Here is a 27,656-nt window from a genome sequence, read left to right as displayed (position 1 = left end):
ATTTAAAAAGAAATGAAAAGAATTTATTAAAGTGTTCAATTAAATTGTGATGTGAGAAATGTTGCAAGTATTTAAAGTATATTAAATATAAACACATGTATTATAAATATACATTTTATATACTAAATCATTAAAATTGTAATGTGAGAAAATATTATGAACTCATAAGGTGTTGCCTATCATAAAATGGATAAAAGCATGCAGTAATTGTGCTCTAAGTTTTTCTAGATCCTTTAATTCTTACCCTTCCTGACCTTCTATTATTTTAGCCTTGATCCCTTGTTGGTTTTATTAGGGAGGATGAGAGCATGGCTGCTGTGTGTGGGGTTAAAATCTGAGTGAGCATGAAGCAGTGTTCTAGCTTGTGGACTCATCAGTATTAAGAGGACAAGATCGTGTCCCATGTCTAGCACAGCACTTAGTTGGTGGGTGCTCTAGGCAGCTGAGTCTGCCTTTCAGGGCACAGGCAATGTACAAATTCTTCAGTGAGAAGAGCTCCATTCTTACATATTGCCTTTTCCTCTTTTGATCACTTCAGTTTTTGTAGAACAAAATGACTGTAATAATATATTCCAGTTTCTTTTTGGCATCTTCGCTGTGGGGTTAGCAAAGTTTGATTCAGAGTGCGGACTCTGGATCATTACTGCTTGAGTTTGTCTCTCAGCCTACCACCTACTAACTTTGAAACCCTGGGCACATTCCTTATCCTTATCCTGGACACATTCTTTATCCTCTTTGTATGTTACCTCATATCCAAAATTGGGATAGTAAGAGTACCTGCCTCATAGTACTGTCCTGAGAATAAAATGTGTTAGTGAGGTTAATACAAATAAAGGACTTAAGAAAATTCTTTGAAGCTAGAAAATGCTCAAAAATGTTGATTACTTCTGAAAGTCAAAGCATACAGGTGACCACCTACAGTTTACTTATGAAAACCAGCATGAAAACAGACAATAGTAAGAATCTGCAAAGCATATGATACTCTATGAGAACTGTTACTAGATGTCTGGTGAGAGACAGAGAAATAAAAGAGACTGCTCCCATTGAATGAGATTAGTCATGTTGTTAATTGCTGAGCAGAAGTTCAAAACAAGGTAGCAAAACAGAGGTCTGGTTTACCGTGCTCTTGATGATCAACACTGTGCTTCATTACTCATTTTGTGGGGAGAATAAGACAGTGGTCCTGCCTAATGAGGAGATCAAATGGGCCACTAGAACAGAATCATCAGACTTAGTCAAACATTAATTAATTTTAATGAATTTTTTTCACTGATTTTTTTTTTATGAGTGTCAAATGTATGTTGCAACGGAGCAGTGTTGGAGCCATTCTCATCATCATACATTTGAATGCACTCACCAACCACACCTCTCCCTGACAGAGTTATCAGTTACACCTTTCCCACTCTCCCCCGCAGAGTAAAGAGCTTCTTGTGTTAGTTCTGCAATAATTACCTGAGAATTTTGGACAAGTCTGCAGTGTCCTGTGGGACTTGTTTCTCTGTCTTTAAAATGAGGCGTTACATTAAAGGTTCTCTAATTGGACTTTCCAGTCTACTGTTATTATAAGATGGGGATAGTTATTCAATCAAATTTGGAGAGAACTAGAGTTATCAATTACTTCCCTGCTGGGCATAGTTAGGCAAGCTACCTAGACTCCTGGAACTTTAGTTTCTTTATCTGTGCGATGAGGAACAGGATAGTATTTGCAGTGAGGATTCAGTGATACAGTCTGTGTGAATTACTGGGAACAATGTCTGGCTGTATGGCAGGCACTCAATAATTTCAGATATTACCATTATTTACAGCAAAGTTCAGACTCTTTTGTTGACTATGAGGGGGCAGGTCAAGAAGCAACAGTTAGAACTGGACATGGAATAACAGATGGTTCCAAATTGGGAAAGGAGTACGTCAAGCCTGTATATTGTCACCCTGCTTATTTAACTTATATGCAGAGTACATCATGAGAAAATGCTGGACTGGATGAAGCACAAGCTGGAATCAAGGTTTCTGGAAGAAATATCAATAACCTCAGATACCCATATGATACTACCCTTATGGCAGAAAGCGAAGATGATGAAAGTAAAAGAGGAGAGTGAAAAAGTTGGCTTAAAACTCAACATTCAAAAAACTAAGATCATGGCATCTGGTCCCATAACTTCATGGCAAACAGATGGGGAATCAATGGAAATAGTGAGAGACTTTATTTTTTTTTTGGCTCCAAAATCACTGCATATGGTGACTGCAGCCATGAAATTAAAAGATGCCTGCTCCTGGAAAGAAAAGCTATGACTAACCTAGACAGCATATTAAAAAGCAGAGATACTACTTTGCCAACAAAGGTCCATCTAGTCAAAGCTATAGTTTTTCCTGTAGTCATGTATGAATGTGAGAGTTGAACTATGCAGAAAGCTGATCACCAAAGAATTGATGCTTTTGAACTGTGGTGCTGGAGAAGACTCTTAAGAGTCCCTTGGACTGCAAGGAGATCCAACCTGTCCATCCTAAAGGAAATCAATCCTGAATAATCATTGAAAAGACTGATGCTGAAGCTGAAACTCCAATACTTGGCCACCTGGCGTGAAGGACTGACCATTGGAAAATACCCTGATGCTGGGAAAAATTGAAGGTGGGAGGAGAAGGGGAGGACAGAGGATGAGATGGTTGGATAACATCACTGACTCAATGGACATGAGTTTGAGCAAGCTCCAGGAGTTGGTGATGGACAGCGAAGCTTGGTGTGCTGCAATCCATCGGGTTACAGAGTCAGACACAACTGAATCACAACTGAACTGAACTGAATAGCAAAGTTGGCAATACATTTAGAAATCATTAAATTAATTCCACACCATCGTTATTTTATATAAAACAGTACACTAGAGCCTCACATTTAACTTTCAGCTTCCAGTTAGGTTCCAGGTAGGACATTTATCTTAGATGTAAAATGCCAGTGGATGTTTATCATAGCCTACATTGCTTGAACCTTTGGCACAGCGTCTGTTGCTGTGTCTGACAATAATGCATTACTTTGCATCACTTACATTACTTATTCTGTACAGCAGTCCTTTCAAGTAGATATTGCTATCCATGTTAAATTGCTTTGCATATAAGCATAATTTACTCTTTACAATAATGCTATTAGGTAGGTACTTAAAAAATATCTATTAACAGATGAGAAAACTGAGGCTTACAGAGGTTAAGTAGTGGGGCCAGTTTTCAGAGCCAGATCTTTATGATTTTAGTGTTCTTAGTCATATTTTCACATTGCATGTGACATCATATTATGCATCTTCCATCATGATATCTCTCATTCACACGCTAGGAGCAATCCCCTGACCCCCACCCCAAAGAACTGGCATTTCTCCCTTCTTTGTTTGAAACAACTACATGACTTCCTCTACGTGGTTCTTACTAAGAAGCTTAGATCCAAATATGAGACTCAAATGCAGTAATTCTATAATGCTGATAAACTGAATATTTAAGTTTTCCTGGTATTTATGTCTACTCTCTTATTGGTATTTTGCCCAGTCCTAATTTTTAATTCTGAATTTGCATTTTAATTTAACAAACTATTAGATATAAAATGAGCTACAAGGATATATTGTATAACACAGGGAGTATAGCCAATATTTTATAACAACTTTAAATGGAATATAATCTTTAAAAGTTGTGAGTCACTATATAATACACCTGTAACTTATTTAATATTGTATATCAACTGTACTTCAATAAAAATAAATTAAAAGATAAAATAAAAATTAACCATCTGTTTTATTCAAACTATAAGCCATAGTCAGATCTTTTGTGGAGCAAGACAAATGAATAAATAAATAAAGCCTATATCCATAGCTTGATCAATTGCTTAACAAGGTGGATTAAAGATAAGATAGTTATTGACTGACAGTGACCACTGCTTCTGATTATTTCCACAAATTTTATGAATCTCAAATAATCAAATGATAAAATATACATTTTTGAGTGTCAATATTATGGGTTGTTATCTGGAGTTATAATTCCTTTCTGTGAGGTAATAAACATTTAAAGAGCATGCCAAGAGTAATATGTCATTCAGTAACTGTTGACTAATGGTTAGTTAAGCATTATGAATTAGTAATTCTGAATGTATGCACCCTGAGAAGCAGTCCTTCACAGAGAATTGTACAGCACATAAACAAAACAAAAAAGTGGAATAATTTTTTAAAAAGAAACTAAAGAGAGGTCATATTTCAGTCTAATTCAGGGGCAATTCAATTCAACAGAGAATTCATTTATTTTACAAAAAGGAATGCTCTAAGATGTGGCGGAGGTTAAAAGTTATGTGAGTAACACTAGGCAGTCTGGCTTCTTTGGATGCTTTTATCACATTACGAGGTGCTTCCCTGGTGGTGCAGTGGTAAAGAGTCCACCTGCAAACGCAGGAGATGCAAGGGCTGGAGCTTCCATCCCTGGGTTGGGAAGATCCTTTGGAGAAGGAAACGGCAACCCACTCCTGTATTCTTACCTGGGAAATCTCACAGCAAAAGGGATCCCACTGAGCCTGATGGACTCCAGTCTATAGAGTCACAGAGAGTTGGACACGACTGAGCACAACAACAAAAACCACATCTCAAGATCAGATATTATACATTCAAATTCTCAACTAAATAGTTTAAACTATTTGTATGATTTTACCTTATACAGTTTAACTTTTCTAATTGACACTTATTGAGTCCTTACTGTGTCCCAGGTTTGGGTTGAGATAACCTAAGGGAACAAAACAGATCACAGTCCTATTCTCATTGAGGTAGGCTGAGAAATGCCCACCAAAATAGTTGATATCATGGTCCCAGGAACCTGTGAATATGTTACTTTTTGTGGCAAAGGGACTTTGCTGGTAGGATTAAGGACTTTCAGATGTGAAGTTAGCCTGAATTATCCTGGTGAGCCTCTAAATGTGATTAGAAGTGTCTTTACAAGAGGGAGACAGAGGTTTTCCTTCAGTAAAGGAGAAGGTAGAGATTGGAGTAGTGTGCTTTAAAGTTATAGGAAGGGCCCACAAGTCAAGAAATGAGGATGGCTTCTAAAAGTTGAAAAAGAGAAAGAGATGGATCCTTCCATCAGAGCCTCCCTGCTGACACCTTAACGGAAGCCTGTGGAAACTGACTTTGGACTTCTGACCTCCAGAACCATAAGAGAGCACATTTGTGTTGCTTAAGCCACCAAGTCTGTGGTAGTTTATTATTGCAGCCATGGGACACTACGGCATTCATGGAGATGTCATTCTAGAAGATGAGTAGAAAAATGTTATAAGAAATAAGGAAATCATATATTTTGTTAGCAGGCAGAAAGCACTATGGAAAAGAGAAAAAAGAGCACAGAGTAAGAGGGAGGGAGAGGGCCTGATCCACGCAGGGTGCTGGTGAGGTATGGTGGGCTGGTGCTACACTTTACGGCATAACTAGGGAACAGACTTCATTGAGAGGGTGAGATTTGAACAAACACATGATGTTGGAAAAGGAGTTAGCTAAGTGGATATCTGCGGGAAAATTATTCCGGATAGAGAGAACAAGAGTACACACACCCTAAGGCAGGAAAAATAGCCAAGGTGATTAAGGTGAGAGGCAGAGGAATATTAGAGAAGTAGTTTTCAGGCTCTTCATGTAAGCCTTTGTAGAATCTACTGTTAGGAAGAGGAAATCATTAATATCTGTTCTGTTAAGTTAAATAGGGGGATAACCATAGACACACAGACATCTTCTAAATTAGTTTCAAAATACCAGTTTGGGACAATGAAATCAATCAACCGATGATGTGTGTGAGACAATAGTTTTCCATTGCTTTTGAGTGTAAATATATAATGACTGTACTTGAAGTCAACTAAGTTTAGCAGATATCGTTGCCTCTTTTTATTTTATAAATATTTGCTTATTTTAAGGTCAAGCTTTTAATTCTGATGAAGTAATTTCTTCTCAGTTTTTTTCTTCTTCTGGCACATAGTCTTGGATTACATCATGCACTTTTGGTATAGTCTATGTCTAGATTTGTGTTGTCAAGGCTGTATATTGTCACCCTGATTGTTTAACTTATATGCAGAGTACATCATGAGAAATTCTGGACTGGATGAAGCACAAGCTGGAATCAAGATTTCTGGGAGAAATATCAATAACCTCAGATATGCAGATGATACCACACTCATGGCAGAAAGCGAACTAAAGAGCCTCTTGATGAAAGTGAAAGAGAAGAGTGAAAAGGCTGGCTTAAAACTCAACATTCAGAAAACTAAGATCATGCTACTGATCCCATCACTTCATGGCAAATAGACGGGGAAACAATGGAAACAGTGAGAGACTTTATTTTTTGGGCTCCAAAATCACTGCACATGGTGACTTCAGCCATGAAATTAAAAGATGCTTGCTCCTTGGATGAAAAGTTATGACCAACCTAGACAGCAGAGACATTGCCAACAAATGTCTGGCTAGTCAAAGCTATGGTTTTTCCAGTATGGGTGTGAGAGTTGGACTATAAAGAAAACTGAGTGCCAAAGAATTGATGCTTTTGAACTGTGGTGCTGGAGAAGACTCTTGAGAGTCCCTTGGACTGCAAGGAGATCCAACCAGTCCATCCTAAAGGAAATCAGTCCTGAATATTCTTCAGAAGGACTGATGTTGAAGCTGAAACTCCAGTACTTTGGTCAGCTGACATGAAGAATGGACTCATTTGAAAAGACCCTGATGCTGGGAAAGAGTGAAAGTGGGAGGAGAAGGGGACAACAAAGGATAAGATGGTTGGATGGCATCACCATCTTAATGGACATGAGTCTGAGTAAGCTCTTGGTATTGGTGATGGACAGGGAGGCCTGGCATGCTGCAGTTCACAGGGTTGCAAAGAGTCAGACATGACTGAGTGACTGAACTGAACTGAACTGATGTCTGAATTTAATGTATATGGAACTAGTAGAATCTACATATGAGGCAGAGGTAATTAAGTTTTAGTTAGATGGGTCAGCCTCAGGCCTTCCTGACCAAACAGCTAGACTGACCACTCGAGGAGATTTCCTGGCAAGTTGAAGGCATAATGACACAGTGATGGACAGTCTAATCCTAGACCAGTGGTTCATTTCATGTTCCAAGCACCTTCAGGTTATCAGTGGCAGCATGGCTTACAGTGTGTTTTCTATACCACACCCTGATGTGGTTAAATTCCAAGATAACCTGCAGATGTGGTGTGAATTATGAGCTCCACTTCTCTTTCTTCTTCACTTATTATATTTGGGTGGTGACTATCATGCCAATTCTATCAAAGGTCTCTTGCCCACTTAAGTTTTAGCTGTATAACTTGATGGCAATCTCACTCCAGAAAGCCTAAAATCATTGTATCCAGAACTTTGTTCAAGCTAAACAAATAAACGTTTGTTGAATAAATGAGTAAGCCAGTGGTAGAATTAGCAGGGTGTGTCTGTCCTTGCTAGAATCTTCTCTAGCAGATTCCTGGGCCTGTTCTGATGATCAGTGGACTCGGATCACAAGCCAAGGGGAAATGGAGTACACTTTCCCATGGAGTATGTGGGATGAGTCCTAGGCACTTGCATGTCCAGTGAGCTGATTTCCACTAATCCACTACATTCACCTAGTCTTTACAAATGGCTTTCCCCTTAGTTTTTTAAATTCTGTCCTCTAGTTCCCTCTGTGACTCATATTCTGTATGGAGTGCTATCCAGATGCTCGTGTCCCGACCATCCACCTGGTATATGGAATGGTTGTTCTCATGTAGAGGTCAAAGAGTAGGATTAGGATTTTGTATTAGGTTCTGCAGAGAAAGAAAGCCACTAGGCTGTATGTGTGTGTGTATATATATTGAACACCTGAATAGAACAAAAAGGCAGGCCTCCCCAAGCAAGAGGGAATTTTCCAGCTGTCTACCTTTGGACTCGAACTGGAGCATGATTCTGCTGAGTCTCTGCCTGTGGGCTGAATACTCATGTAATATATTAAGTATACATATGTAATATATATTTTATATATGATGTATATATGAATATGAGTGTTGTATATATTTGTAATGTATATATACACATACACACATGTGCACACAAACACATAGATACCTTATTTATTCTGTTTTTCTGGAGAACTAATCCAGAATCCTACAGCTTCCCAGGTGGCTCAGTGGTAAAGAATCCACCTGTAATGCAGGAGATGCGGGTTTGATCCCTGGGTCAGGAAGATCCCCTTGAGAAGGAAATGGCAACTCACTCCAGTACTCTTGCCTGGAAAATCCCATGGACAGAGGAGCCTGGCGGGCTACAGTCCATGGGGTCGCAAAAGAGTTGAACATGACTGAGTGACTAAGCAACAACATAGAATCCTGAAGACTATTCTAGCCCTGCCATGCCTCTTTTTCTCTCTCCCTTGTCTCTTGTTCTCCAGTGTATAGATGAAACATCTGAAGATCAGAAGGATCCAGTGACTTTTCCAAGATAATCAGCAAACTGATGACTAAGTTGGCATGTTGAGCCATTGTTGGAGTAGGGAGAGAGGGGGCATCACTGATGGCTAAAATGTTGACCCACTGGATACTTGGGATTGTTTAAAAGAACAGAGGTATCAGGAGAATGTTCACATTTTGAGACAAAGTTCCAGCCTCATTCAGTTGTGCTTAGACCATCAGCTGTGGTGGAGATGCAGAAGGTGTTCAATGTGTAGGAGAAATACTTCCCCTCTGGAAAGGGATTGTCCTGTTGAGAATAAAGATTTATTCTCAATTATGATGATGTGCAAAGACAAACTCCCAACATGTGTGGAAAAGCTAAGTTTCTGTTTGTCAAGGACACCGCGTTCTGACAGCAGCGTTGTTCCCTCTGGTTAGTGATAACTGGTTCTGGCAGACACTTTCACAAGATGAGAGCCTCTTAACTGTTGGAGAAGTCACATCTGAGAGCCAAGATGTTTTTGAACTAAAAAAAAATTTATGACCACACAGAGCTTTCAACTTTCAATTTGATTTAAAACATTTTTATGATAGAAGGAGAAACAGCATCAACCATGTTAGCATAAGTTCCAACTGGCTTTTAGAAAATGAGACTTGATGCCTCAGCTTTGCCTGGGTAGGAAGCAAGTTGTGGAAAAGATGGCTAATGAGTTGCACAATTCCATCTGAGAACGACTTTTTCCTCTCAATTCTTTTTATGTCTTGTGTGTTGGATAATTCGAGAGTATTTTTTGTTTTTATTTATTCAGCCTATAATTTTGATCTCCACTTCACAATGTCTCCAGAGATACAGTTACTGAGACAAGGGAAAATAAAAGTGTATGTGGTGATTCAATACACTATAATGATCATCAACAAAAGGATTATGCTGAGTTTTAGGGAAATACAAAAATACAAAGGACACAGCTTCACTGTCAGTTTAGCAGGTAGAGAGTTTTTAATGCCATAAGGGAAAATTGTTATAGAAACTTATTCATTCACTTACCAAATGTTTATTGATTGTATGTTGTAGCCTAGAGGAACCCAGAAAACTAGGATCCAGTGTTTGATGTGTGGAAGCTGAGAAAGAAATGTAAAAAGTAGGGGAAAAGTACACTTAAAAATACTACAATATAAATTTTTTCCCTTTTTTGGTCTCTCTCTGGACTTGTCATGGTGTTGTTTATTTGCTACTTGATGCTCTAAAAAAATAGAAATTAAAATGTTAGATTACTAGGATGAATTTTCTTGTTCCTTTCTATGTTGTGCAATGCCAATTCAAATGCAAATATCACATTTCACTTGGGTGCGGAGTCACCAAAATTACACAATTTCTATTTTGTGGCTTGTTGTTCAAGGCTGCCTCTAGCTGGTAAGAGACAAACTCAAGACAGAATGAGAAAGACTTGGAAGGAAGAAGAGAAAATTCCCCAGAGTGGAGCTTTTTGAGGGGCCCTCCAGGAACAGGGGCCAATACAAAACCCTCACAGGTACCCAAGGATCTTTGAGGTGTGTGTGAATTTGCTTGAGCCTGATGGCTACTGGGTTCCTTCTCCCATCAAACTAGGGACCCATGTGTAGTGTCTGTACAGGGTTTGGGCCGGAGGGATCGAGCCAGGTGGCTCCTTATTTCCATGGGCCGACTGCCTCAGTTCATAGTAGATGGGAGACCCTTGAGGAAATGGCAACCCACTCCACTATTCTTGCCTGGGAAATCTCATGGATAGAGGAACCTGGTGGGTTGTAGTCCATGGGATCACAAGGGTTGGACACGATTGAGCTACTGAGCATGTGAAGATCTTAAACCTCTGTGCCCAGATGTGCTCAGTACCTGGATGAAGCAGGGAGAAGCCTGCCCTGCCCAGCCCAGATAAGCTCATCTGGCATGGGAGTGCAGCAGCCATGCTTGGCCCCAAGATGCCTTATCCTTACCCTACCCAAGCTCATGGCCAGGCCTCTTCCTTGGTGAAGAGTGGCCCTTATGCCCACCGTACCCAATCTCATGGCCAGGCCCCTTCCTCGGTGAAGAATGGCAGCAGTTACCATGTAAGGGTGTCGATGGAGGCTGGCTGAGGTCTGGGATAGGTGACTGGGTAGCCAAGAACCCATCCCAGGGAGGCCCATCCCGGGGAGGTGAATGTGTACAAGATTTGGAGGTCTCAGCTGGGGGTGCAGGCTCTATTGTCTGATTGGACTTCACTTAAATACACAATTCAAAGCTAAAATGATTGAGAAATTTCAAGATGGCACTGGCTGCATGCTGAAGCAGGCAGTCCTATTTGAGTTCAGCTTTTGGATATATTTTTTACACCCCCGAGATGGCTCCATCTTTCAGAGAAGGCAATTTCTCCTTTGTGCCAAGTTGGGGGAATAGTGAATCTATCAATATTTTCTTCTTCCAGCAAGGGACTCATTTTTAATATTTTTTTAAAGGGGGATTTTCTTTACTTTGGCAAGGATGGTCTCATGATCTTTGTGGTGGTTTCAGATTTGCTCTGGGTTTGGATGTGGGTGTTTTGAAACTTCACTGAAGTAAAATCCATGAGAAAATTGTAGACAAGTATTGAATGCAGATAAAGAATCAAGATGACCCCTGATAACCACTTAGCCACAAAAGAACATTCTGTGATAGCTGCCAATATTGGGAAACCTTGCTTGTCAAACCACAGCGTGCAGGGGTGTCTTAGCTGCCAGTGAGGCAGTTGCGCCAGGAGTTAGGATCAAGGAGTTGAGCAGACCTGGTACTGAATTCGTTCTCTGTGTTAAGCAGTTTAACGCCTTAATCTTTCTGTGCCTCAATTATCTCTGTGCAAAGTGAGGGTCATGGTTTTGCCTTTTTAAATAGAGTTCTTGGAAAAGTTAATTTAATATATATGTAAAGTGTTTAGCATTGAGACACCATCAGTCCTCAATAGCTGTAAATTCTATATCTTTTCATATGCAAGCATGCAGAAAAAAGTGAAGGTGGTAGTTTCTTTGCAAAACAGTCTTCCTTTGTGGCCCCTGTCTGTGATCCCCAGTGCCTCCAGGAATTTCTGTGATGTTGTGTCTGGTCCATTCTCTCCCCTGGTGCAAACTTGTCCTTGTCACTTCACTTTTGTCAAACACTGTATGTCTTGTGTCTCACCTGCTCAGGGGCCACTTAAAAATAATAGGTTACTGGGTGGATTAAATTTGCTTCTTAGTTGGATCCTAGCTATCTATATGAAATATTGAAGTCAGATAAGACAGGAAGAAAAATGTGAAGAGGGCTAATAGAATCCTAGAAAGGGATGAAGATGAAATGGAAAGAAGAGGGAAAAAAACAGGGGGTCATTAACAAGAACTAGCATGCTAGTGTAGATTTTTAAGCTCCTTGAGGGCAGAAACAGAGGCTACCTGATCCCTACATTTCAAACTTTGTTAGCATAACATGTTGCTCACTTTGAGTCTAGTAAATGTGTAGAATAAATAGTGAATGGTGATAGGCACCCAGAGCTCCAGTGGGAGTAGCTGATAGCAGGGTCCAGGCTAACGGGGAGATGTGGGGATGGATAGGAGATTTAAGAGGATCTGCATTGGCCCCCTATCCCTGAACGAAGCAGAAATTGCTGAGTATTTTATGGTTTGGTTTGCACCTCACTTTCAGCATATGTGTGTGATCTTGGGCAAATAATTTATTTTTGTCTAGGCTTCAGTTTCCTCATCTCTCCTCTGTGCAATGAGGATAGAATAACCACCTGGTAGCATTGATGTGTACACTTAAAGAACCCATCACAGCGCTGGGCAAAGGGCAGAAAATCAGTACATATTCTCTTTCTCTTCTGCTTCCTTCCAACTTTTTCCTTCTTTTCACCTCCTAGATTTTCCATTTTGCCTGTCTTGAAGCGTTAACAAAAGCATCAGTGCTAGAACAGTGGCGCTGTGGGTCTTGGATCTTGTGAAAGAATGTAGATGGATTATTGCAAAACTTCTTGTACCAAAAGAAAAACAATACAGGCATCTGCCCTTCTGGTGGTAGGCTTAGTAGCAACAAACTGTGCATAAAGGACAGCACTTTATGTCTTATTAAACCCAGGGGCAATATGAAGAGTTGGTGAGAGTATGGGTTTTTTGGTCAGATAGATGTGGTTTTGTCACATGTATTTGCCACTCTAATCAGGCAAGTTTACTTCTTGATGCTTGGATTTCCACTTCTGAAGTATGTCACTTAATTCATTCATTCTTTCCTGAGCACCTCCACAGCATGTGCAAAGTGCTGGACATGCAATGGCAATGATAAACGTGCAGTTAGCATGATATACAGAAATCACACTAATTTTTGAACATTGGCGTCTGAATAGGGATCAGGCAATGTGTGAGGGATTGAAGGAAGATTACTAAAGATAACGGTGCAGAAGGCCAAGGACAGGTTGTGGGAACTGAGGATGTCAGTGTGACTGGGGCAAAGAGTTTTAGGGCTGAGGAAGGAGAGTTAAGCCTCACGGCAGAAGTAGGAACATAGATTAAGAAGTCTTGAAAACCACCTTAAAGAATTCAGAGTTTATCCTAAGGGTAACAATAGCACTCCCCAAATAGTACTTTCCAGGGGAACCGGAGTCCAGTGGAACCCAATGAGTATGGTAGGTCTGTCAAGGAATAATTATTTTCCCATGAATTGGATATTGGTCTATGAGAGATATAAATGTTAGATTCATGAGGAAGGGAGGATGTACAAATCTGTTAGGGCTGCCATTACAAATGGGGTGACTTAAACAACTGAAATGTCTCACAGCTCTGGAGGCTGGAAGTCTAAGATGAAGCTGTTGGCAGCATTGATTTGTTCTGAGGGCTGAGAGGGAAGACCCTGTTCAGGGCCTCTTTCCATGGCAGGTATTGTAACTGCGCCATCTTCACGTTCACGTGGGGTTCTCTCTGTATGTGTCTCTGTCTCTGAATCTCCCTCTTTTATAAGGGCACCACTCAGATTGAATGGGACTCATCCCGATGGCCTCATTTTAACCTGGTTACCTCTGTAAAGGCCTTATCTAGAAATAAGGTCACTTTTTGAGGTGTTGGGGGTTAGGACTTCAATATGTGAATTTTAAAGGACACAGTGCAACCCATAATAGTGAGGTTACTTACCAATGGCACCACAAATATTGGTTATCTGTATTGAGGAACTCCCTGGATTCCTACTTCACAAATACTCAAAAATAATTATCTGTAGGATTAAAGACTTAAATGTGGAAGGCACAAATGTTGAAATGTTTTGAAAATATATAGTAGAATATCTTATAATCCAGGTTCTGGAAAGGCTTTTAAAATGTGACAGAAAAAATGCTAAAGTACAGCATAAAAGATGAGGTTTAAGATCTTGAAATTTGATCACATTAAATTAAGCACTGTATAAAACAATGACAGCAAAGAAAGGAGAGTAAGGAAAATGAAGAGGCAAGCTGTGATTTGGAAAAAGATGTTTTCTCTGCAACTGATAGAGAATTAGTATCTAGAACACATAAAGAATTAGTAAAAAGACCCAGAAAAGGCAATGGCAACCCACTCCAGTACTCTTACCTGGAAAATCCCATGGACGGAGGGGCCTGGTGGACTGCAGTCCATGGGGTCGCTAGCAGTCGGACACGACTGAGCGACTTCACTTTATTTTTTCACTTTCATGCATTGGAGAAGGAAATGGCAACCCACTCCAGTGTTCTTGCCTGGAGAATCCCGGGGACGGGGGAGCCTGGTGGGCTGCCGTCTATGGGGTTGCACAGAGTCGGACACGACTGAAGCGACTTAGCAGCAGTAAAAAGACAACAAATCCAGTGAAAATTTGGACAAAAGAGATAAACAGATATTTCACAGAAAAAGAGACAGGAATGCAAAGAGAAATATAATTTAGGTCCCCAATGTGATATTATTTTACAACTGTCTGGTTAGTAATAATTAAAGAGATAGACAATTCCAAGTATTGTCACAAATATGAAGGAAAACTCCTAGGCACAGCCTTATCTTGGAAAGTCGGACATTCTCAAACTCTGTGACCCAGTGATTTCACTCTAGGTATAAGTCCTAGAGAAACTCCTACACAAAGTGATAAATACAAAATTATTCATAGTAGATTATTTCCTAAGAACATAAAACTGGAAATAATCCTAATAACCATTAACAGGATGATATTTGAAAAATTTGGATATCCAAATTTTTGTGACTGCAGAATTTTGTAAATGAATAACTCCTACCGCATACAACAATATCTGTGAATCTTATAAATCTTGTATTAAAAAAACAAGTTACAGGAGGTTAAGTTACAAGACAAGGAAAATTAAATAATACATTGGTTCATATGCATATTTATGTAATAAAACAATACAATGCAAGAGAATGATGACAAACATACAATTCAGGATAGTGGTTATCTCTGTTATCTCCGGGGGTAGGATACAGAAGAATGAAATGGAGACAGAAACATGAAGATAGATGTAACAATGTTAGTAATGTTCTTGTATAGCCTTGCAATGGATTGAATGACTCTTTCCCCCCACACCCCCCAAAATATGTTGAAATCCAAACCTCCAGTGTCTTAGAATGTGACTGTAGTAGGAAGTAGGGTTGTTGCAGATGTAATCGATTAGGATCAGGTCGTACTGGAGTAGGGTGGATCCCAATCCAATATGACTGGTCTTATAAGAAGATGACCATGTGAGGACAAAGAGAGAGAATGGCATGTGAAGATGAAAGCGGGGATTGGAGTGATGCATCTAAAAGCCAGGAATGATAAAGACTGCCAGCAAATCATCAGAAGCCATGCCAGGGATATGAAACAGATTCTCCCTCACAGCCCCTAGGAGGAACTAACCATGCCAGCACCTTGATTTTGGATTCCTAAACTCCAGACTGCAAGATAACGTTCCTGTTTTTTAAGCACCCAGTCTGTAGTACTTTGTAACAGCAGCCCTAGGAAATCCACACAGTCCTTAAATTAGATACTAGGTGCATGGGTGTTTATTTTATAATTCATGACTTACAAATGCATTACATATGTTACTTTTGGTGTTTCAAAGAGTTACATAATAATTTTTTTTTAAAAAGAAGTTATTATTTTAATTACTGCCACACTGGGACATAGTTTCTAGCATGAATGTCAATGGTAAATTCCAGAAAAGTTTTCCTAGACAGTTTTATTAAAACTATAAAAATCAACTTCAACACGCCTGTTAATTTTTATGGAGTTTTTACTTCATCCTCAGTGTCATTGAGTCCCGGTTTCTCTGACTTTAATTATAATGTGCACACTTCTCTGAGCACAGTGTTCAGCATCCAATCCTGAATGAAGGTGATTGCCAAGCACACACCTGTCATGTTATCTCCTGTCGACAGGCTGACATCAGCTTTGGCACCATTAAAGGGAAGCCACCAAATCACATCAAGGTTTCAGACATAGGCTCCACAAAAGTAAGCGCCCTCCTTTACCTCAAAGCCACACTAGAGGAAGGGCTCGGATGCTTTGTCCACACAGCTGTATTTCTGCCTCTTAGAAACAGTGTGTGACACAAAGTAGATGCTCAAGAAATTTGTTGACTGAAGGTGTAAGTTAAGAGTTTTATGTGTGTCTGCTTCTCAGCAGTAATGATACCAACTACTGTTTTTCAGAAGAATTTTATCAGCTACCCCCCTTCTCACCTCCCCCCCCACCATCTCTCACCCCCTCCACCCACCAACTAATTTTTGATCTGTTTGTTTCTATCTGCTGATTTGCCAGTTCTTCTTCCTTATACTCGGGCTCCCCCGGTGGCTCAGCAGTAAAGAATCTGCCTGCCATGCAGGAGCCGCAGGAGACACGGGTTCCATCCCTTGGTCTGGAAGATGCCCTGGAGAAGGGCGGGGCAACCTACTCCAGTATTCTTGCCTGGAGAATCCCATGCACAAAGGAGCCTGGTGGGCTATAGTCCATAGAGTCACAAAGAGTCGGACACGACTGAAGTGACTGAAGTGACACTGGTCATTCAGATATACTATTTCTCTACTAACTAGTACTTCTTTGTATAAGTACTTCTTTATATAAAGTCTTTATGTAAGTACTTCTTTATATAAAGTCAGAGGCTGCCATTGGGACTTTGAATAGGGGTCAGATTTGGGTGTAATAAGGCCAGATATGTATTTTTTTCTTTTAAGAGTAGTTAGTTAATTATTTACTCTTCCATATTAGTTAGTACCTTCTCTACTGATACTAATATATTCTATCTTGAGAAGAGATGTAGGTTCTTTAGAATCCTTTATTGAGATTCAGGTGAAATGTATCTTGATTAAGGAATGGATTCTAAAAATGGAACTCCAAGAATACATGCAAAGTAGACACTTTTTTCCCCCAAAGTAGATACTTTAAAAATAATAGGATTTATCTAGCACTTTGAAAAATAGATTAATAATGTTTTGAATATACATAATAAACATTATGACTTGAAATTGCTTTCATGAGAATTTTCTCTTTTTTACCCAGTAGATTAAGTAGCTGTTGTTTGTGAGATGTGCCAGTGAGAGATTGGGACTTTTAAAGATCTTGAAGTGTAATCCTGGAAATGTTGCTTGTACCACTGATGAATTCAAGCAATGTTAATAAGTGACCAGGAGGATAGTCCTAGGTGAGGATGGAGAGATAATTAAGACCTTTGCAGATATGCAGTTCAGTGGGAGAGGCATAAGAAATAGATAATTGTATCCAATGTGATCAAGTGATATTAATCACTAAAGGATAGAATAGTACTCTGTGTGATTAACATATTCCATGTGGTTTATTACATAGTTGTTTTTTGGACACTGGTCATTCAGATATACTATTTCTCTACTAACTAGAATATTTGGTTAACCAGAATTTTCAAGTGACTCTACCTGAGTAATAGTTTATTTTATAAGTTATGATCATATCATTAAAAAAAATCTATGTCTACCACAGAGAAAAACTGCAATCATTCTTTTCTATAGTTAATGGCTAATTTATTTATCTCACTGTAGCATTTTATGATCCTTTTTAATTTCCAGGAGTTTAGAGACCTCTTCTGATTTTAGAACAGAGAAAAGAGGGTTTATTTCCATGAGGCATTGGTTTTTCACGTAAGTTGTGGCAATATTTTACTGACAAAAAAAGCAAAAGTCAGTAATACATTTCCATAAGCTATGAAAATGAGAGTTAATAGGTTAGGATCGAAACAATATAAGCAAAAAGCGGTTACAATATTAAAATGACTCGAAGTACAATTCTTAATGAAATAGTGGATATTTCTTGATTATAAAACTATTTCAGCCAAATTTATTAGCGTTTCTTTGAGTAAATACACCACTAGAAATTCTCTCACCATTGAGCTTTTAAAATCATTAAAATGTTATTGCTTTATCTGCATTCGTCCTTCGAGAATACGCCTCACCCTTTCCCTTCTCACCTTCTTTAGAAAGCTAGAAACAGTCCAGTCCTGTAAGTGACAGAATCCTAAGGCAGCGACTTCCCATTGACAACACGTGGCCCGAATGTTTTTCACTTCTTGGGGATATCGGCCCCTAAGCCCACCATCTCAAATGCACCATCTCTTTCTTTGTACCTGGTTTTATCTTTTTAAGATGGATTTGGGATGAACTGTCGGCAAACTACAATCTGACAGTTCCAACACGCTGTCACGACTGCTGTCTGCGCGCTTTCCTCGGCTCTCCTGATTGTTATTTTACAGCCGTAGAGATGGCGCCTTTAGCTGGAGAATGAGTTTAAAACAAACTTTTCCCTAATTGCTCGGGCAGCTAAGAAGGCCGTAGTGATGCTGAGGAGGGGGGCTGTAGCATCTGAGCACGGTGCTGAAGTTTCTCCCGGTCAGGCTCAAGGCAAAAGGGGCGGAGAGGAAGGGGCGGAGGTCAACCGCGCCCTCCTCCCCGCCCAGGCGGCGAGCGCTGCTAGGTGCTAAAGGATCCAGCCCGCCGAGCGCACCAGGCAGGTTCCGCGCTGCGCGAGCGCGCGGAAGGACGCGCGGCGAGAGCGAGTCCGGGCCGGAGCCGTGGCGAGGGCGCAGCGCTGCGCTCAGGAGGCATCGGCTGCGGCGGCGAAGCAGAGCAGGGCGCGGGATGGCCCACGGGCTGGCGCGCCCTTCTGCTCCGCCTAGAGCCCTGCCCGCAGCCGGGGATGCCAAGGTCACCACCCCTCTAGCGGCTAGATTCCCGCGCGTTGGTCTCCGGATGCTCAAGCCTACTGAGGTTTAGCCACCCCACTCTCGGACGCCCGGGGCGGCAGCAGGCAGCTGCACCCGAGGGCACCTGAGCCTGCGCTGGCCAACAAGTTTGGAACAGATGCCCCCAGCTGGGGATACAGCCTCAGAGGAAAGACCGACCCGTCCGGATTCTGAGGTGCGCGGCTGGGACCCGGGAGAACGGGTCTAAGAGGAGGGAAACGGGTAAAGGAAAAGATCCTTTTTCGCCCCTCGTTTCCCTGCCCGGGACCCTTCGACTCCCACATCCGGATCAGCTCAGGTCTTTGGCGCCCCCGGGGTGGGAGGGAGACCGGCCCTCTGGCGTTTGAGCAATCGCAGAAAGTTTCAGCCAGTTAAGAGGTTTGGGAAGGATGTTGCAAGCAGAGGCCCGGGGGCGTCGGGGTAGCAGCGGGCGAAAGTAGCGCTGTGAGTAAGACTCGGAGGAGGCGGCCGCCCTGCGGGCAGACCGGGGCGGCCCTTCTTGGGCCGGTCCCAGGAAAGGCTGGCTTCGGAATTCCTAGCCTCCGGGAAAGCTGTTGGGGAAGCGCCGGCCGAAAGAGCTCGGGGCGGGGTGGCGGCGGTGGTGGGCATAGAGGGTCTGTGACTCAGGCCTCAGCTCACCAGGGAAAGAGCTGTGTGTCAGTCGTGTCCAACTCTGCGACCCTGTGGGGTGTTGCCCGCCAGGCTCCTCCGTCCATGTGATTTTCCAGGCAAGAACACTGGAATGGATTGCCATATCCTTCTCCAGGGGATCTTCCTAACCCAGGGTTCAAACCCGGATCTCCTGCACTGCAGGCAGACTCTTTACCGTCTGAGCTACCAAGGAAGCCTTAGGGAAAGAGCTACAAATGAATAATTCGCCTTGGATATTGCTGCCCTGAACCTGTAGCTTAAGATCAGCAGCATCTAGGCAGAACTACCCACAGTGAGGGTGGTCCGTCTCCCTTGCTGTCACCCACCTGCATTTCTGCACAGGTGGTAACCTTCCATGGGTCATTGATGTGTGTGGTTTGCTGTTATTTGAGCTAAATCACATAGTTTTAGCTCGAATTCAGAACTTATTCAGAGAAGCCCATGCAGCGTCAGTGCGCTTGCGGCTCCACCCTGCACCCTTCCAAAATTTGGGGAAGATGATTTTTGTCTGCGTGACAAACAGACATAGCTCCCAAAGGAATAATCTACACGTTTGGGGCAAAGTTCATCAGAGGAAAAAGCAAAAAGTTTAGAAGGTCACTTAGTTATTAGAATAGACTATCATACTTTTAAAAACTCATTTGGGTTTAAATCTAGTCTTGTTAAGTGACTTGGTAAATCTGAAGTTTTAGGGTGTCAGTGAAGTGTCAGGAGGAGATTTAGGAGGTGCTCATTGGCAGAGTAGACACAGAAGTTAACCAAAAGGTCTCAGTTCTGGTAGCTTCTTTACCTTGAAAATGAGATGTGGAACCCCAGGCAGATATGTGCTGTTCACAGCATGATGCAATCTGGCTCCTGATAGGCTGGATAAATATGATTCCCACCATAGGGTGCTGGGGTGCCAGATGAGCAGTTTTCCAGAGCTCATGATTTCTCTGTCTTTATGCTACAGATCTCTGGACTGCAAGCCTAAACTCTTGAGAAGGAGATGACTTGAGTGGCCAGCTCTTATCTCCATAACAATGTCCACGAACAGTTCTATACAGCCAGTGTCTCCTGAATCTGAGCTCCTTTCAAATACAACTTGCCAACTGGAAGAAGACCTTTCAATATCTTTTTCAATAATCTTCATGACAGTGGGAATCTTATCGAACAGCCTTGCCATTGCTATTCTCATGAAGGCATACCAGAGATTTAGACAGAAGTATAAGTCATCGTTTTTGCTTTTGGCTAGTGCTCTAGTAATCACAGATTTCTTTGGGCACCTCATCAATGGAACTATAGCAGTCTTTGTGTATGCTTCTGATAAAGACTGGATCTACTTTGACAAGTCAAATATCCTTTGCAGTATTTTTGGTATCTGCATGGTGTTCTCTGGTCTGTGCCCACTTTTTCTAGGCAGTTTGATGGCCATTGAGCGATGCATTGGAGTCACCAAACCAATATTTCACTCTACAAAAATTACAACCAAGCATGTTAAAATGATGTTGAGTGGGGTGTGCTTTTTTGCTGTTTTTGTAGCTTTGCTGCCCATCCTCGGGCATCGTGACTATAAAATTCAAGCTTCAAGGACCTGGTGTTTCTACAAAACAGATGAAATCAAAGACTGGGAAGATAGGTTTTATCTTTTACTTTTTGCTTTTCTGGGGCTCCTAGCCCTGGGTATTTCATTTGTTTGCAATGCCATCACAGGAATTTCACTTTTGAAAGTTAAATTTAGAAGTCAGCAGCACAGACAAGGCAGGTCTCATCACTTTGAAATGGTCATCCAGCTTCTGGGTATAATGTGTGTTTCCTGCATTTGTTGGAGTCCTTTTCTGGTAAGGATCTATGGTTTTGACATTTTTTTTTGCCTTTTTCAGTTAATCCATGTTCAATACAAGGTTTGTTGTCTTTTTCAAAGATGTTAGTCTTGATGGGCAATGCTGTTTCATCTTTTGAGTGCTGGAATTTACTCCTGTTCGGAACTTACTTTAGTTCTCAGCTCTGGCTTAGAATTAAGCTAACTATGACACAGATGGTTATTTTCCCACAAGCCTGGAAATAAAAGAAATATCTCAGTAAACAATTCTAACCATAGTGTTAAATATTGCAGTGTGGTATAAAGTAATTTTTGCAGAAATGACAGTCTTAATATACTGAATATGATTAGTTTCTAAAATGTGAAAAAATGACTATAAAACAATATTGGAATGGACTCCAGTAAGTCTTGATAGAAAATCACATGGGCTTGTAATTTATAGATTGGCTTCTCAACACACAATGATCAGGTCTCAGTTTGCAAAGGGAAGTGATGAGTTGAGATAGTTGGATAGTGCAGGTGATCTCAATGGGTAGATCAGGTAAGGAATGGGTAGATCAGGTAAAGAAATCTCTAGTTCATTAACCCAGGATGATAGTAATGCAGGGAGGGATATGAGAGCCAAGGAATCTTCTCTTATCATTTCATTTCCTCTTTTTCCAGCGGCTATATTTAACATCTTGGTATTTTTATTTGGAAATGAAGGCTAAGCTTAAAGAATTAGCAACAAATATAAATCATTTATATGACTTTCTAAATAGAAGACAAAAAATACTTGTGATTGATAAGTATGGCCATAACTTTGGCCAACAATTTTTGATAGAAAAGGTGATAACATACAAGGAAAGAGAAAACATCCTTGTGTATGTGGCTACTGATGGCAGTGAAGATTATTTCCATTCCTTTTTCCATTTGCCAAGGGAGAAACAGATTGGTATTCAAAGGTAGTAATACAGGTGATACTCAGGTAGAGGTAAGGCAAAAAAGTTAAGACAGAGGTAGCCATAACACAGAGGTCATGGTCATACCTTGCATAGTGATGTGCAAGTGCTTATTCTTGTTTGTTTTAATGCAGTTCTTCCATGCCCCTGTGGGTTCATTGTCTAAGAACTGTTGCCAGTAGAGCTTTAATAAACAATCCTGATGGTCCTGGTGAACAGAAGTCTTGAGAGTTGCTGCTGCAGATAGATCCTCTAGTAGTCAATTTTATTCTGCAAAAGGATTTCTTGCTTTTAAAATATTTCTTTATTTCTATACCTCTTATTTCCTTACAATTTGCATTTAGCTACTGAAATTGTATCATTTAAGTATTTTTTTACACAGTATTCTGGAATTAGTCTAAGGTGCCCAATCTAGCAGAGGATAGACTACATCTGTCAATGGCAAGTCAACATGTTGAAGCTTCCTTATTGTCAATTTAGGAGGCGTTAGGTGAACCCAACTCGGGGTCTCATCTGAGCTCATAGTTTAGTTGTTTGAATGTGAATAGCTGAGAAAAGTTTGTCAACACTTGGAATCACTTCAGTGTTCATTCTTGGAGAGTTTAATTTATGCTACTTGACAAAGGGAATTCCCTTAGAATAATTCTCCTTTTCTTTTAAACTTTGAAATAGAGTAGCTTTTTGAAATAAAAAATAAGTCTGAGTAAAAATGACTAATTTGAGGGTTGGAAAGGGAATGCTAAGCAAGGGAGAAAAGAGGTAGCTGAAAATATTTAAAGAGAATGTAAAAATGAAGCTCTGGAGAAAGCCTGAAAACCATGAAGTAGTGAACTTAATGAGACACAGGTAACCTTGGATAACTGGGCTAATCACTGGTGTTTTGGTTTTTGCTTTTTTTTTTCAAGTCACCTTTAAAATTCTACTTAGTTTTGGCTTTTGACTTTGAAAAAATAGGAGTTTTAGGTTAACTACTGTCAGGCAATAGAAGGTAACAAAGTTTCATCCTCACCAGGAATATTTTGAATTTATGTTTTTCTCTAATTTCTTTTCCTGAAGTTTTGGTTTTCTTTACTGCTAAAATAGATATTACAATTTAGTTAATATCTTGCATATATATCCTAGTGGAAATATAATTTTATTTTTATGAAATGTTTTCTGAGGTCTGTGTTCTATTTAACTGTGAATTATTGCTACACTTATGACCCCAATGCATCAATACTTCTAAACTGCTTTTTAGTGTGGAAAATTGTTTCTGCATCAGATGGGTAGTAAGTCTACCACAGATACCCCAGGCTGAATTGATGTTTTAAATTGTTTCAAGCATTCTTTGCATTCCTAGTTTCTTTCTCTTGTGAAGTCTTGGGTCTTCATGGCAAGTTCTGGCTAAAGGATTTGTAACTTGTGACTTATAACAAGTGCCTTACTTGCTTTGTTAAGGCCCTCCGACAGTTCTAAATGGAACCTGAGTGAAAAATCCAGGCTTGGAAATGCCAAAATAATACCCAACACTGATTTCCCTATTGAACCATTTTTCCTTTATCCTCTGAATGCCCAGGAGAAACTGCATAGGTGTTAATGACTGAGCCATCATTCTGCTCCCTACATGTTAGAAACTTCTAAATGTTCAAAACATATCTCTGAAACTGAGCTTCTAAATTCCCACAGATGCACTATAATTGTGACATCTTCCAGGTCAATGTCCTACTCTACACTGTGCCTTCTCTCATCCTGATAAGGATGAAATGTTGAATTTGTCATTTGAATGAACATCTGCAGACAGTCTTTGACCTGTGTTCACTGTCCTTTTTCAAGCCTCAAACTGGAATAAGGGTACAGGTGCATGCATAAACTGAAAGGAGGAAGTGAGTAATGCAGGTGTTGATGTCTGGGATTGGCAGGATTTACTGCATCAAAACTTATCAATAGTTTTGGCATAATTTCTAAAACTTTTAAAACTTGTGGCTGATGAAAAAGGGGATACTTTATTAATTTTGATGATTGAGTTTAATACAAAGGTAAGAAGATCATGATATTTGTTAGAAATCTCTTTTGATAGATTTTATTTTTCTTGAGTAGTTGTAGGTTTACAGAAAAATGAGTAGAAAGCACAGAATTCACATACCTCCTCATGTTTCCATCCATTCACACTCAGTAATCCTTATTATAAACATCTTGCGTTGATGTAGTTCATTTGTTACAATTGATGAGCCAGTATGAGTACATTATAATTGACTAAAGTCTGTAGTTTATATCAGGGTTCTCCTTGTGCTGTACAGTGTGTGGGTTTTAACAAATGTATATTGATATGTATCCACCATCACAGTATCATACAGAATAGTTTCACTGCCCTAAAAATCCCCTATTTTTTTCCCCACAAAAAGAGGAATGTATGTGTATGTGTGTGTCTGTATATGTTTATTTTCAGGAATTGTTACTTAGAAACATAGTCATAATACTAACTTAAAGTATAACTTGTTAGTGTCGGAAAAATTTTCAATATCTGAATTTTATAGTTTTAAACATTGTTAATTCATTTAATTACAATCCCAATTGAAAAATACAGGGAAATGAAATAGGTACTGACTGACCTACAATTCCATTTAGCAACAAGTTAATACAAAAAGCTTTGAGAGTCAAATGGCCATTATAAAATTGTCTTGCATGCATCTTAGGTGAACCACTTTTTCCTAATAAATAAACCTTGAAAATACTTTTCTGATGTTTCTAGAGTGATGTGGAAAAAGAAGACACTTAACAGCACTTCTAAGTAACATTTCCTTAATATCTTTACTTTTGTCTTTATTCAGGTAGTGAGTCTTTTTAACATTCCATTTCTAGACTATGTAATCCTAAAAAGAACTTATTATTATTCCTATATTTATTTCACTAGTTTGGCAGAGCAATAAATACTTGTTGACTGGTTGACTGTAACTTAAGTAGTATGAATGTCAAGAGATGGGAAATGATTTACCAGAATGTGGGTTCTGAGTTCTGTAGGTAAGTTAATTAAGCAGATATTGAAACCAAATGGTAATTTTTAATCTGTTCCGTAAGTCAGCAACTGTCGAGTTATGACACAGTTCAACTTTAGCAGTCTTTTACTGGAAGGATCATTTTGAATTGGGAAGTATATGAAGAGCAGAATGATAACTTATATAGGCGAGTTTACCCAAGAAATGTGTTTTCTTTCATACATAGAGTTTGACTTTAATTTTTCTAAGGTTTTTACTCTTCTGCTAGTATTTCTAGTCATGTAGTTAAACATTTGGTCACTAAGATGTTTGTCAGATATAAATCAAATAACTGAATGGTTAATTGAATTCTACTGAATTGCTAAAGGTATTGGCGTCATAAAGACCAGATCTTACAGGGCCAGTGGCAAATGGTGGAACAAAACAACAGAATAGAACATTTTGACTATTAGTAAAGATTGCTTTCTTTGAGAGGCTGGCCCTCATTATCATGTGTAAAAACTGTGTAATGACAACCTGTGTATGTGTCCTGTCCACCTGGCTCTATACCAAAAGGATGGTGAGTGGATGTATATTTACATATTTCAAATGAAAATGTGGAAGTGTGTAAATATATGCATACATAATGTGTAGCTCTTTGAATTATTTCCCAAACTAAAAAAAATAATTAACCAATCCATCATTGGATCTCACTGTACCAAATAAAGGACTTTGAATGAGTTTCATTTTAAAATTAAAAACAAACTGGATTGTTTTATGGCTTTATGTCAGATCTTTTTGACTATTCTTGCATTGCTACTAGTTTAGAGGTGATATTGTTGATAATTGTTTTAGCTGCTTTCCCTTGTGAAGTGGGAGTGCTCCCTGGTTTAAGAATGTGGAAGCTATAATGATGATGTTTGGAGAAAGGACTGATAATACTTGGGTTCTACTTTTATGAAATTCTTTTAAAAATTATTTATTATTGTTTTTGACCGCACTAGGTCTTTGTTGTTACATGAAGCTTTCTCTAGTGGTGGTGGGCAGGAAGTACTCTCTAGCTGCAGTGTCTGGGCTTCCCGTTGCTGTGGCTTCTCTTGTTGCAGAGCATGGGCTCCAGAGCGCAGGCTCAGTACTTGTGGCTCACAGGCTTAGTTGCCTCTCAGCATGTGGAATCTTCCAGGACCAGGGATCTAACCCACATCCCCTGTGCTGGCAGGTGGATTCTTAACTGCTGGACCACCAGGGAAACCCCACTTTTATGAAATTCTTGAACAACTCAGACACATGCAACTCAAAATTCATATCCAGAAAATAAGGCACATTTTAGAGATAGTTAAATATAGTTTCTATGATGGGTATTCAGGCTGCTCTTGTGTTTGGGTGGACATGAAGTATGTGGTGTGAGGTCAGTGACGGGAGCTGGCAGAGGAGCAGTTCTCAGAGATTTGGGAACACATCCTGAGCCTGAAGCCTTGGTGTTCTCTTGCCTGGGGTACTCTCCTCCTGACATCCATGTGGCTCTTCCCTGACTCCTCTCTTAAATATCATGTTGTCTAACCAGGCTGTCTTAGAAAGTGACCCTTCTCTTCTCTATTCCATTCCTCTGCTTTATTTTCTTTCATAGCATTTAGCAGTATCAGATAACATGGGATACACTTATCTGCTTATTTGGTGGTTGTTTGGCTTCTGCCTCTAGCATATAACCTCCTTAAAGGAAGGAACCTTGTTTATTGCTGTGTCCTCAATTCTAAGACCAATGGCTGGCACAGAGTTGGGCCCAATAAGTATTTTCTAAATGAATTTAATGTAAACGAGGGCTCAGTGGGTAGTGGTTCTCATTTCCACTTTGGACTCAGTCTGCTGATGGGGTTAGGACTTGATTGGTCGGCCTTGGGAATACTTCAAAACTGTGGATTGGGATTTGGATTAGAGAGATCCGAGAGGTGAAAGTGTGTTCAGAGGTTTCCCAGGAGTATTAGAATTGGCATCCTAGAGAATCCTGAACATTCGACAATTTGAGTCTGGTGCTAGGATTTAGGAATTTCATCAGCAACCTGGAAGAAGTTCATAGATAAACTGGGATTGATTCTATCTTGTTACATCGTTTATGTGTCAGTTTCCTCTGTTAGTCTCAATGGTTCTTGGCATTTAAGAGCTATTTGCTGGTTTATGTTTTAGTTTCTACAAGAAGTAGGTCATAACCAATGTTTATTGAATGAATGAATGAAAAGGAACCAGGTATCAAATGTGAATTATTGAAGGCAAAGGGAAAAAGCTAGGTGATACAACTTCTTCAAAGTTATTTTTGCCCCATTATTATCTTTAGTGCTGCCTTTTTCTCTACATGCACAATTTTTTTTTTCTCCAAAATGTATATTTATTGGTGTTTTATCTTTGAGGGGATTATTTCAGGACACAGGAGGAGAAAATGTCTTTTGGTAAGACCTACAGACACTGGTCGTACATTGTCATAAATAAAAGCTCCATAGTAAATGTTAAAATTTCTCTATAAAATGAGTTTGCTTACCTCAAGCCTTTGCTAGCTGATTGAGTGAATATATGGCTCAATTTGTATTGCTGCTGCTGCTGCTGCTAAGTCGCTTCAGTTGTGTCCGACTCTGTGCCACCCCATAGATGGCAGCCCACCAGGCTTCCCCATCCCTGGGATTCTCCAGCCAAGAACACTGGAGTGGGTTGC

General features: G+C 40.1%; 1 protein-coding gene across 2 annotated transcripts in view; it reads left to right on the top strand.

The window, feature by feature from the left end:
* Positions 1-18,334: 18,334 nt before the first annotated feature.
* The window catches only part of PTGFR (prostaglandin F receptor), a 62,855-nt gene continuing 53,533 nt past the window's right edge, over positions 18,335-27,656 (top strand). Inside the window, exons 1-2 of one of the 2 annotated variants that reach the window (XM_070367806.1) lie at positions 18,335-18,833; positions 20,215-21,082. In XM_070367806.1, coding sequence (XP_070223907.1) covers positions 20,285-21,082 — 798 coding nt within the window. In that variant the 5' untranslated portion in view covers positions 18,335-18,833; positions 20,215-20,284. The remainder of the gene's footprint in view (positions 18,834-20,214; positions 21,083-27,656) is intronic. The other variant, XM_070367805.1, reaches the window with a different exon arrangement.

The sequence above is a fragment of the Bos mutus genome, chromosome 3 (genome assembly GCF_027580195.1).
Source record: "Bos mutus isolate GX-2022 chromosome 3, NWIPB_WYAK_1.1, whole genome shotgun sequence".
Classification (NCBI taxonomy): Eukaryota; Metazoa; Chordata; class Mammalia; order Artiodactyla; family Bovidae; genus Bos; species Bos mutus.
This window is presented reverse-complemented; position numbering and strand designations above follow the sequence as displayed.